This window comes from Pogonomyrmex barbatus, unplaced genomic scaffold (assembly GCF_055798465.1).
Source record: "Pogonomyrmex barbatus isolate J1 unplaced genomic scaffold, ASM5579846v1 scaffold21, whole genome shotgun sequence".
Classification (NCBI taxonomy): domain Eukaryota; kingdom Metazoa; phylum Arthropoda; class Insecta; order Hymenoptera; family Formicidae; genus Pogonomyrmex; species Pogonomyrmex barbatus.
In genome coordinates, this window is record NW_028297118.1 from 3483602 (window position 1) to 3496986 (window position 13385).

The 13385-nt window shown below is 26.2% G+C and overlaps 2 protein-coding genes across 3 annotated transcripts; one reads left to right on the top strand and one right to left on the bottom strand.

The window, feature by feature from the left end:
- The first annotated feature begins 36 nt into the window (after positions 1 to 36).
- Positions 37 to 6980, top strand: LOC105431296 (chitinase domain-containing protein 1). Its single transcript, XM_089078113.1, has 7 exons — positions 37 to 287; positions 2035 to 2187; positions 2291 to 2471; positions 2533 to 2642; positions 5166 to 5320; positions 5399 to 5731; positions 6706 to 6980. The coding sequence occupies exons 1-7, from the start codon at positions 153 to 155 to the stop codon at positions 6845 to 6847; spliced, it is 1209 nt and encodes a 402-aa protein (XP_088934239.1). The 5' UTR covers positions 37 to 152; the 3' UTR covers positions 6848 to 6980.
- Positions 6677 to 13351, bottom strand: LOC105431295 (estradiol 17-beta-dehydrogenase 11). 2 transcript variants are annotated; one of them, XM_089078115.1, is made up of 8 exons: positions 13216 to 13351; positions 11258 to 11506; positions 9773 to 9897; positions 9062 to 9172; positions 8510 to 8671; positions 8317 to 8399; positions 8071 to 8187; positions 6677 to 7208 (listed from the first exon to the last, which is right to left on the bottom strand). In XM_089078115.1, the coding sequence occupies exons 2-8, from the start codon at positions 11496 to 11498 to the stop codon at positions 7040 to 7042; spliced, it is 1008 nt and encodes a 335-aa protein (XP_088934241.1). In that variant the 5' UTR covers positions 11499 to 11506; positions 13216 to 13351; the 3' UTR covers positions 6677 to 7039. The 2 variants fall into 2 exon arrangements, with proteins under 2 accessions (XP_088934241.1, XP_088934242.1); XM_089078116.1 differs by having other exon boundaries at positions 13197 to 13351.
- Positions 13352 to 13385: the final 34 nt, after the last annotated feature.

Consider the following 13385-nt stretch of genomic DNA (forward strand, 5'->3'; position numbering starts at 1 on the left):
GTGTGTCCGATTGAAAATGGGCACGCATCTGGATCGCTTCATAGCACATACTGCTCTATCTCTTCCATTATCTCTCGGCATGCCTCGTCTATTCATACCATATCTATGCTTCAAGTTTTTCTCTTGTTTATAGTGTTATGGTTTTATAATGTATGATTGTTATTCACTATATTACTATGAACGCGATTACTTTAATTGCAATGCTGTTGTTTGTTGAATTATGCTGCAGCACTCTGTCACCACCAATAAAAAAAAGTAAGAAAGAGAAAGAAAAATCTAATAATAAAGTAAGTATTGAAAAAGAATAAATATTAAATTTGAGTTATTGGCGTTAGATTTTAATTACAATACACTCATTCAGTGTCTTTTTGTATAAGAATTATTATTGGCAATATATATGGTAGTATAACCATATATAACATAATTATAACATAATTAATAATCAGGGGCGGCATAATACATGAAGGGAATTAAGTATAATATGAAGGTTCAGATATCAGTTTCTTAAAAGTATAAAAAGTCCGCGTATACATCGTAGGATAAATGTTTAGTGTAGATCGGCCACCTTAAAATTAAATGAATTTAACTTTACACTCATTCGATTCCTTTTTGTCTAAAGCGAGAGAATTTGGCAGAAAAAAGTGTCGTTCTGTCTCGCCAACTGAGATAATCGTTAAAGTTGACATCTTATAGGTTAGGAAATTTGTCATACCGGCCTGATACAGCGCTATGTACTTTTGTATAACTCAGACTACAAACTCCAAAATTGGTACACAGGATATTTTAAAAACATTTTTGCAAAAGACATCTTTAAGATTTTTTAACATTTTTTAAACATTTTTTAAACGATTTTTAGGCATCTTTTGCAGTGATCTTTAATACGTCTTATATCCCAATTTTGGATTTGTGTTGTCTGAAAATTCATAAAAATGATTGATATCACTATTTTCATCTCTTATTCATATGATCCAAATTGTTACAAAGTATAGTTCCCATACATGTATTAAGAATCTCAAATTTTAGCTTTAGAAGAAGATAGCGATTTATCAATATACTCAGAATTTCAGATTCAACTACACAATAGTACGTATATTCTATTAAAACAATTATAATTAGTAAGTTTGATATAAGTTTGTATTATTTTGTATTTATTTGAGAGCTAAGTATAACACATAGAGAAAGGAAAAGAAAAGGTAAAACGATCAGATATACAAAACATTTAGTGCTTTAATTACACTGTGGGGATTTGTTTCAATTATAAAACGTAAATTGATATTTACTTCAAACTACTTATCTCTTACAATATCTATGAAAAATAAAATAATAGACGAGATATAATCGTATGTAGTCATTCAGATAAACATCTTATAAATGTCTAAACATTTTATAGATACCTTACAAACATCATACAAACATTCAAATAAATGTCGTGTTATAGTCATCTAATTCAAGTGACATACAAAAACTAAATTCTCAAATTTATTTAAACGATTCAAATTTATTTAAACAAATTTTTGGCATCTACCGACATCAACCGTTATTTTAGATGTCGATTCACCATTTTTTCATCTATCATTTTTTATTGAATAAAGTGCAATGATAAAGTTGAAATGATGAAAATTGGTTCCCTGACACACCTGAGTTTGCACTTCGTCGCTTAAACTAGGATTTTAGACTTTATCCTTCTATTCCCAAGTCCATAAATAACAATAGCATTTTAAATTACATTTCGTTTACGTACGCTTTTTGCTAAATTAAAACATTAAATATTCTATTATTATAGAACTAGTATTGATATTATAATACACATTAATATCGATTATTTTGTTTTTAAAACTCTTAATAGTAGGAGATATATCAGCTAATATATGTCTAACCTTATGGATAATATTAAATTAATAAATGCATATACTTATGTTACATATACATATATGTTTATGAATGTATATATAAATTATGCGTTATATATGTTAAACATATATATAAATAAATATTATAATATAAATATTATTTATTTTAATTATATTTTATAAGGTGTACAAAGGTCCTGTGGATCAAGATGTTTTTCAAAAAAACTTGGTAGTGGAAAATCCTAAACAGCAAGACATTCTATATGAATCTGGTCAATATTTTCAAAATACAAAGTATAGGAGATTTAAAGGAGAGGTTCTGGGATATTGTACACCTGTAAGTAATTACATACTTATCGTAACGCTGTCTAGTTACATAAAGTTACAAGAATGAAATTCAATGATATTTTTTACATTGATATGAATATTCAATTTTATAGTGGAATGGAAATGGTTTTGAGATTTCAAAAATATTTCATGGTAAATTTACAATGTTATCTCCGGTATGGTTAACCATTCCTTTTGGCAATACGTCAACTTATCAATTTTCTACTCATTCTGTCCAAACTAAATGGATAAAAGAAATAAAAGCCAATAATAATATTAATTATAGCGTAAAACGTAAGTTGAAAATGATTACAATATGATTATAATTTTATATTGATATTATTGTCATTTTTAGTTATACCTCGCATATTATTTGAACACTGGTCAATTGATGACATCATTAAGCTATATAGTAATACAGAGAGCCAAACTAAATTAATAGTGTCTCTTTTGGATGTTGCTCAGGTATATCACATAATTTAAAGGATTTGTTTTTACAAAATATATTGAATTTAAGCGGATTTCGTGAACAATTAAAGATAAATATTTTCTGTACAAAAATTATCTCGTTTTGTACATAATTAGTTTTTTAATATATGGAAGTATAGAAATAATTTTCATAGGTCAATTTAATTTTTTTAAATGACATTATTTTATTCATAATATAACAATTGTTGCGATGAGTTTAATTATTTATTGAAAGTCATTTAAGATTATTGAAGATTGTAAACTAATGAAACTTTAAAAGGACTCTGCATGTTTCTTATAGAAATGAGATTTTGGTCAAATTGGCTAAAATTTTGATATGACATAGGTTTTGACTCACATTAAAAGTCTCAATGATTACCAAGCCAAATAATTCAAAGTTTTGAAGTTATAAATATAAATAAGTTTTGGAAGTAAAATAATAATATAAGTTTATAAGTAATAATATAAGTTTTGGAGTTATAAATATATTCTTATCTCTGAATATAATATATTGACTATTTATATAATGGTGGTTTTTGTTCCAATTCTTGCAACGAGTCATCGTTATATATGATTTGCATAATAAAAAATAAATTACGTCCGATATAATTTCTGTATGAATATATCGTATCGCGTGTATTATGAGAGATATGTATGTATGTGTGTGCAAGTAAAAGTGTAATGACACTTTTCAAAGAAAAAAAAAAATACATTAAAGCTCAAGTGCCTTCCGTCATACTGTTTGATGATGAAGATTAATTTTGGATATTTGAATCGCTATAACTCTGAAACTTTTCATTGGCGATCATTGAGATTTTTGAGTGAGTCAACCTACATCATATTAAAATTTCAACTAATTTGACCGGGACCCCATTTCCATAAGAACCGTGCGAGGTTTTTTACGTTTAATTTAAATTAATATAAATTTCATAATTCCTATTTGTTTTTTTTTCAATGTGTTCTTTATTATTAAAAATTCTGCAATTTTTTAAACATTCTGTTTTGATATTTTTTATTGTTTTATTTATTATCGTTATATATGCAATTGTAATTCTCATATACAATTCATTAATAATATATAACGATGTGTTTTAAATAATTCAAAAGAAACATTAGAAATACCATCACTATTTTTGAGTTGCGTGTTCTTCATCAAATAATTTGATGGTGCTGTTTTTTTTATTTTATTGTGATGATATCGGTCGTCTTTTGTAATAATATGCTTGAAAAAAAACATAATCGTTAAATGGACTTGTTTCTATATTTTAATGTTCTATTCTTAAAGATTCATACCTATCAACCTATCAAACAGGTTTATAACATAAACACCTTATGATAAATTATCAAATAGGATTAGTTTATTACGGACAGAGGACAAAAGTGTACAGAGTATCCCAGATAGCAAAATGTTAGCAGTTTGCTAGCCGATTGGCAGCCAATTTAATCACACACACACACACACACACACACACACACACACACACACACACACACACACACACACACACACACACACACACACACACACACACACACACACACACACACATTTGTTTATATTAGAGATATTGAATACAGAGCATTTCATTATAAACAATTACTTCTAAAAATTTTTTATAAAAGTTATATAGTTTCAAAGCTATGATTATGATATTAATTCATTCGCAAATAATGCATTATCGGTATTTTATGGATGCCATTTTATAAATAAAATCCTATAACTTTTTTTATATAAGATGATTCTTCTACACTTCTTCTGGATATAAAAATATTCAAATAAAATTATTAAAAAGTTATATCTATAAATCGATCATAATATTTTTTACTTGTTAGTATATTTGGATATGAAAAATAGAATATCTTATAAACTTTTTATTTTTTAAGAATCATACTTTAATATTTTAATGAACAGAATAATGAGAAAAATCGATTGGTATAAAAAAACACATAATTGTTTTTTAAAAAGTTATGCAATTTGGGATATGCAAATACATACTTTTTTTGAAAGACAACTATATATCTTTACATTAATTAGCTCTCATTATTCTGCATAAAAATATTAATATACAATTATCAGAAAATGAATAGTTTTCAAGATATATGTTATTCTGGCATATTTATATATATATAATATATATTGCCTGAAATATTATTCATATTTTAATAACTTTATTTTAATATTTTTGTATTATCCAGAATAATTACAGAATTCATATTAAAAAAGTTATGTGATTTCGTTCAGAAAGTGGCATCTATAAATATGTCGACAGTAACATTATCTACACATGAATCAATATTATAACCATGAAGGCTCCTTAAAACTTAATGCGCATGGTTTTTTTTTCCTTGATTTGGAATAGATAAGAAAAATAATGGTAATAATGAGAAGACAAAAAAATAATAAAAAGGATAATTATTCTTTTTGCAAAAAGTTGTTGAAGAAATAAGAAAAGTATCTGTATATAATCTTATATACATATATCTAATATAATCTTATATACATATATTATATATTTACAGAGTTTCCATTTTGATGGATATGTTTTAGAAATATGGAACCAGTTTATATTTGCAGGTGCAAATGTACCAATTGTCACTTCTATAATTAAATCTATTGCACAAGAATTGAAAAAACATAATTTAGATATTATATTAGCAATACCACCATTTAGAGGGTGATTTGATATTTCATGAAATATATATATCGAGTATAAATGTAGTCTCTTTATTTATTTGAAATTTCTCTGTTTTAGTGCACAAGTTGAATTGTTTTCAAAACAACAATTTGATGAGCTAGCATTATATGTAAAGGCCTTTTCACTTATGACTTATGATTACTCGAGTATTCAAAGACCTGGTCCAAATAGCCCTCTGAATTGGGTCAAACAATGTATAGAATTATTAGTCCCCCAGAAAAACGATCTTAGGCGATCTCAAATTTTATTAGGTATTAATTTTTACGGTTATAATTATACACCAGAGGGCGGCAAAGCAATTCTTGCTTCTGAATATTTGGATATATTGAAATCATTCAAAGGAAAGATTCATTGGGATGACAACAGCAAAGAGCACTTTTTTGAATCAAAGTATTTTATTATAATATATATATTATGTGTTCTCTCTCTCTCTCTCTTTCTCTCTCTCTCTCTCTCTCTCTCTCTCTCTCTCTCTCCTTCCCTCCCTCTCTCCCTCTCTCTCCCCATCCCTTTTCTCCTGTATTTTTTTATTTGCCTTCTTTTCCTTCATCTAAAGGTATGCAAATCAAGCATTTGCGAAATCAAATCGAATCGAATCTTTTTAATTTGAATACAAATCGAATTTGAATCATATTTTCCCGGATTTACATTACAAACGATTATAAAAATGATTTTTATAGCAAATTTGGCATAGAAAGAATCTAATACTCATTTATTAACTCTAACTAAAATTGGGTGATTGTATTTAATGAATGTTAAATTAATACCAAAATGGATATTACTGAATAAAATAAATTATTTTTACATACACACACAATCGGTATTTGATATAGTGTTAATTTTTTTTATACATATACGATTCCAGAAATATTTATGATAGTAAATTAATATTTTTAATTACATCGAGAAAGGACCCGCAATTCATAGAATTTTAGTGTTCAATAATATTCGAGATGCATAGTAATAGTTGTATAAGATACAAAATTAATCGCGGGAGATATAAATGAAGCAACTCAAATAGACAATTGATTCAAAATTAAATTATTTATGATTCGAAATTCTTGAATTATTCAATTTCGAATATTTCAGATTCGAAAACGAATCAAATTGAATTGTTTCTCCTTCTATTTTTACCTTCTTTCCTTTTCTGAATTTTTTCTTTTTTATTTCTTTTTCTCTTTATTTTTTTTTTCTTTTCTTTTTCCTTCTTTTCTTCTTTCTCGTTTTTCTCTTTCTCTATCTTATTTTTAATTGATATAAAAATAAAATAAAATCTTATTTTTAATATTATTTTATAAAATAATTTTTATAAAATAATATTATTTTATAAAAATAATTTTTATAAAATAATACATTTATTTCAGATCGACTACAGGTAATGGCTATGTTTTTTATCCTACATTATATTCAATTAAAGCTCGATTAGAACTTGCCGAGAAGTTGGGTACAGGAATCTCAATTTGGGAACTTGGTCAAGGATTAAATTATTTTTATGACCTACTATAAATTACACAATTTTCGTATTGTATAATCAAGCGTTTGTAAAACTTGCTCACAGCTTTTATAAAACTTGTATAATAATAATGTGTACATATATAGAGATAACTGCAAAATATATTCTATCGTTTATGTATAAAAATTTATATATTATTGATAAAAGAATATATCTATATATCTTTTCTCCTATCTTGTATAACTTTAATGCATGCATATATCTTTATAACTCATTGTACTAATGTTATCACCACTATTATTATCTGTATGCTTTTGTGCCTCCCTTGATTCACGACCTTTGAATGTCATCATGATCTGTGGTCCTTTCAGAATGTGATACATTAATGCCCAATTTATCTTCATCGGTAGTAAGCTAACAAGTAATATCAATAAGTTATCAAAATATTTATGTATTAAATGTATATACATGTGTATATGTGTATGCACAAAATGATTCATATAAAGCGTTAAAAAAAAATCAAGTTAACATTGAAGTTCTTTACACTTTCACTTACAAAGAGATCAATTCCATTACACAATGGCTGCGTTCAGCAGAGAAAGCAGATCAGTGAGCGTTCAGTGATTCTTTATTATGATTTCTACACTTACATTCAACGAAGATCTAAAGGCAAGGACCAATCATATTGAAAAATCACTTCTCTGCTGAACGCAGCCAATGCCTTCTTGTATACTATTTTTTTGTACAAACAATTTTTATAAATATTTTTGAAAAACTCCATACAAATCTTATGGAAATTGAATTTTGGTCAAATTTGTTGAAATTTTTATAGTACACACACACACACACACACACACACACACACACACACACACACACACACACACACACACACGTACACACATATATACCATACATGCATACATATATCATACATGCATACATATTTACATATGAATATATACGCACATTCATTTTATTTATTATTATTATTTATGTAATGTTGAAATGACCTAATTTCTTGAGTTGATTTCGAATGGTTTTAACTTTAAATAGTTCATTCTATTGTGAATTGTTCCGATTGACACTTTTGATCAATGTAAACAAATTACAGTGTGATAAAATTTTACTTTTTTTTTATCCATTTCGATCGAAAATTATATTTTTATAAGATTTACGCGGAGTTCTTTTGTAAATAATCACATCGATCACTTTACACATGAAGCACTTTGTACATGAATATACATGTATAACGTCTTACTCTTATTGAACTTACCATTTAAACGGCAATAAATATTTTAGGATAGTAGGTAATACTATTAATGTCTCATTTGTTAGTATACCTACGACTACCTCTTCAGCAACATGTTCTGGTTCAAGCATCGGCATCAATCTGTAATATCGTTGTTACAAAGTATTGATTTTATAAATTGCTTGCAGGATGTAAAATGCAATACATAAATAATTGCCTAATTTTCTTTTCTAGCAGCTCTTGTTATCTACAAACTAGGTTTCTACAAACCTAGGTTTCACTCCATTGAACATTCCTGTATTTATAAGATAAGGGCAAACTAAAGTCATATGAATCCCTTCGTATCCATGTACCTTAAAATATATTAAATATATTAAAATATATAAAATATATTAAATAAATATTAAATAATTTATTAACAAGACAAAACTGTTTTATTTAATAATCGCGTTTCTTTACATACTTTAAGCTCAGTAAAAAGACTTTCATGACATCCAATAGCAGCAAATTTCGTTGCAGAATAATCTGTGCAATTATAAATTCCTAAAAGTCCAGCTACGCTTGCTATTGTCACAATATGGCCATGATTATTCTTCATCATATCTTTCAAAAATGCCTTTGTAATCTGTGAAAAAATAATAGCGTACCCAAGTGACGCGCGATTATCACGATAAAGTCGAGATGATGTCGAGAAACTTTATCACCCTTCGGTCAAAATAATTATATGACATCATCTTGACTTCATCGTAACAGTCGCGTGGACAGCTAATAAATATACGTCAGAATTTAGTCAGAAAATCATTGATCAAAAGTGATCAATGTAATGATATTAAAATGACAAAAAAATATTTAACATTAAGTTTTATTTTTATGTCACATCACTAAATCAATATAATTATCAATTTTTGGCATTTTGACGTAGATATACTATCTGAGAAATAAATTACATAAGAAATTGTATAATAACTTTTGTAATAAAAAGAAATATTTAAATGACTTTAATTTTAACACTTACCCAATAATGCGATAAAATATTTATTTTAAAAGTTTGTTCAATTTCATAGTCAGGCAATTCCATAAAAGTCTTTCCGTATACATATCCAGCATTATTCACTAACAGCTTTACCTATGGGGACAATTATTTGCGCGATAAATTTAAATCTTTTTATTTTATTTATTAAAATGAAATTTATTTTTTAAAGAAAGTTATTAAAAGAGATGGCGTTAAATGCATGCCAATCATACTTGAATTTTTTAATATTTTTTTTTTAAATATGTAATAGTAATTATATTAAAAAGTAGAAATACTTATATGTAAAAAGTAGAAATACTTTTAATCTAAGATTGATGTTGCTTACGATCAGATAATTAAGGTAATAAGGACTAAGGATCATGGCATATAGAAAAACTTAAATAATAATATTTAAATAGAGATTTTTAAGAAAATCGAGCAATTATATTCGATTATTCTTTTTACGAAGAACAATCGTCTGTAATAGGTCATTTTTCTTACTGCTTAAATTTTTCAGTTCAGATAAAAAACTATGCAAACAAAATCAAACAAATCTCAAGTATAAAAATTACTATATACTTAGAATTAAATAAGTTGTAACTATTAGAAACCGAAAATATGGTCTTGCATGATTTACATCGATGCCCAAAAATATTGTAAAGTTATCTTGTTTGAATTTCATTAATTTTTTTGATTTTTTAAAATTTTACTTACATTACCGATTTCAATTTGTACTGCTTTCGCAGTTTGATACACTTCTTCTTTGTCAGCAATATCACAATAATATGTCCAACATTTTCCACCAGTTTTTCTTATGGTTTCTGCAACGTCCGCAAGACCTGCATTTAACGTTTGCAATTATGTATATATCTTAAATGGCTCTTTATTTTATATATCTTTATTTTATATATATCTTCTTGCATATATATATCTTCATTAAAAAGATATTAAACCAAATGTGAATATAGAATATCATATCCAATAGTACTATTAAATTATTATAACTTCCAAATATATTTATACATGCTGTTGAAGACAGCATTTAATATTCATATGAAAAATAGTATTCATCATACTATTTAAAAAATCTTAGATCAGAAACTCTATTATTTCTGAGATTATATTATACTGTGATAATTTTGTATATATTGTTATATATAAAATTGTTTATATTTCAGAAATGATAGGATTTCCGAGCTGTGTGCGTGCGCGCGCGCGTGTGTGTGTGTGTGAGACGTTTTACTTTTGCAAATAATCGATTGTTTAAATGTAGCATTATAATCGATTTACTTATGTTTTTTACGTATTTTCGACTTAATTGTGTTTTTTAATTATCCAAAATGTTTTATAATATAATGTGAAAATATATATTGTCGTTATGAGAAAAAATTCAAAATAATTTTGTAATTCAAAGAAATTTTATTACTTTGTTAATTTTTCTTAAGGCTCCTGACTACTCTTCACGGTCATATTAAATCATGACATCATGAAAAGATATGTTGAGATTTCTTGCGTACCATTTGTAAATAGAGAAACATTTAAAAAAAATAATATGAGACCGCTTAGACACTCATGAAAATGGATGGCTACTTCGAACTTTCTTATTTCTTCAAAATTGAAAGAAGAAATGATTTCTGTGAATTTTATAACATAATTAAAGTCAATTAAAAGTTGCGAACTTTAGCACTACTCAGAATGCACAATTATGAAGTCCTGATCTCTGCCAAGAGATGCTAAGGGGGCTATATCTCTATGTGATGCATCCTGTATAGGGATAAAGCTGAAGCATCCGCAATTTGTATTTAATTTTAATTATATTATAAAACTTATAAAGACCATCTCTTCGTTCAATTTTGATAAAAAAGTTCGAAAGCAAAGTAATTTCAAATTCAACAGTGGCGATAACTCGAAAATAACGCATTTCCGGATTTACGTTCATATCAACCTTTTTTCTCGTTTTTGAGTTTCACAAGATCACAAGAAAAGTGACGAGTCTTCCAAACGATTGATTTTTGAAACATAAACCTGTGTAAAAGAGACAATAAAATAGCATACAATCTTAATATATGAATTAATATATTGCTTAACATTGCTTTACATTGCTATATGATGATTTGGATGTGCGCGCGTGCATCTACTTTTATCTAAATTTTTTATTAAAGAAAAGAAGAATTATTCTTGAAATATATAATTCCTTACCTTTTTTATTGATATCCCAAACGACTACATGTGCACCGAGTTTGGCGAGTTTAATTGCAATTAGTTTACCAATTCCACTGGCACCGCCCGTAACAAGAGCAATTTCACCCTTAATTGATTTTGCTCGATATCGACGAGGAATTAATGTCAACACTAAGGCCTCGATGAAGTAAATTATCGTCATGCCAATGAATAGAAATAAATCGTAGAGTATATGTGCGCCTTCCTTCAGATTTATCATGTTATAATCTAAATATTATAAAAAATTATAAAAATATTACAAATTATTGATTATTTTTATTATTGATTCTTATTAGAGAAAAAAGTAATTTATTAATTAAAATAATACATGATATGGCAAAAGAAATACTCGTTTAAAATGGTGTTAAAAACAAACTATCATTACTACATTAGAGCTCGAGACAAGCACATTCAAAGTACTCTCCTTCTGTAGCTACACTTGTCAGCAGTTTTGTGTGTGTGTGCTAATTTAGATTAGATTTAAATTGATACTAAAAGATTTTTCTCATCTTTTAAAATGACATCTCTACTTATTTCTAATTACTTCTTTTACTTCTTATTTTGAGAAAATAATTTTTGATTTTTTTTTTAATATATATTAATATATATTAATATATTAATAACATAACAAGTAAAGTTTATTAGTTATTTCTAACATTTACATTTATTCGTTATTTAGTTGATTTTCTCTTGATATCTTATACGTTATATAAACATTATATAAACTTATTTTCTGCTCTAATTCTGTTAGATAGTAGACTCGCAACTTAGTAACTCTAGAAGCATATCATTAATTGACAATCTGTTATAATAAGGATCAATTTTTTAATCTATTTCAGGCGACCTACTAACTTGAAGTCGGAACTTGAAATTAGATTAGAATGCAGCATAGAACTTTATTTATACTGTGTAATACTGTATAAAATATATTGGAAGAATAAAAACATGTTATAAACATAGATAATAATATTTAAACACATCAAGATATATACTAATATATATATATATATATATATATATATATATATATATATATATATATATATATTAATATGACATATAAAATTATAGATTGAATTTTATTTTGAAATATGAAGATGCAAATTATAAAATCTAAGCTGAACTTCACATTGTTCGTTAAATAAAATTCATGTATTAACAATATTTAACAATATTACGTATAACGTTTCTTAATGACGGGTGCAAATGACAGGTTAGAGATTTAGAAGATACATAATTAATATAATTAACACATTTATATTTGTATTCCGAAAATATGAATTTTGATTGGTTTTGATTAAATATCTCATTATGCCAATTTAAGTTTATAACACATTTATTGAAAGTATATTTCAAGAATTGTTAAGTCATAATGTCTAATGCTTAGATAAAATCAATGATGGCTGCTGACTGGTGAAAGCCAGCTAGCACGATGAAAGTTGTACCTTTCATCCAAATCTTTTAGTAATGTGAAAGCATATAATGCGAAATTTTTATTTTTGAATTAACTAAAAATTGTGTAAGTAATTATAAAATAAATTGCAGTTCATATAAATATAAATAATACTGTGTTCTTCAAGTTTTCATACTGCTTCTGCTTTTAATTTTTTTCTTTTTAACGACAGCTATTACCAATATTTAATTTTATTAATAATATGTTTATAATCTTTTTATAATGAATGTATCAAAAATGACTGAACGGTAATAGTAATAATTAAATAGTGAAAACCAATAAATAGCAATTGTTTTTCTAAATATATTATCATTTATTTATAATGTCTCAAATGTCTCAATTACTTAACTTTCAATCTTTTATTTTTTCACTTTGCTTATATATACATATATATAATACATGTATATTAAAAAATACAAATGTATATATTTGAAATTTGTCTAATAAAACATATAATCTACTTAACTTTTACAAAATCGATTACCTCACGTTTGATGAAATGTCTAACTATTAATATTCGATCCAACACTGATTCGCGCGCAGCTTAGCAGAAATCACAATTAATAGTTTTACAGAGGTACTAAGACTGCAGAAAATGGATATTCTGTCGTTGCAGTGTGCACTAGGTGACCGGCAAATGTTGACTGCGGCTTC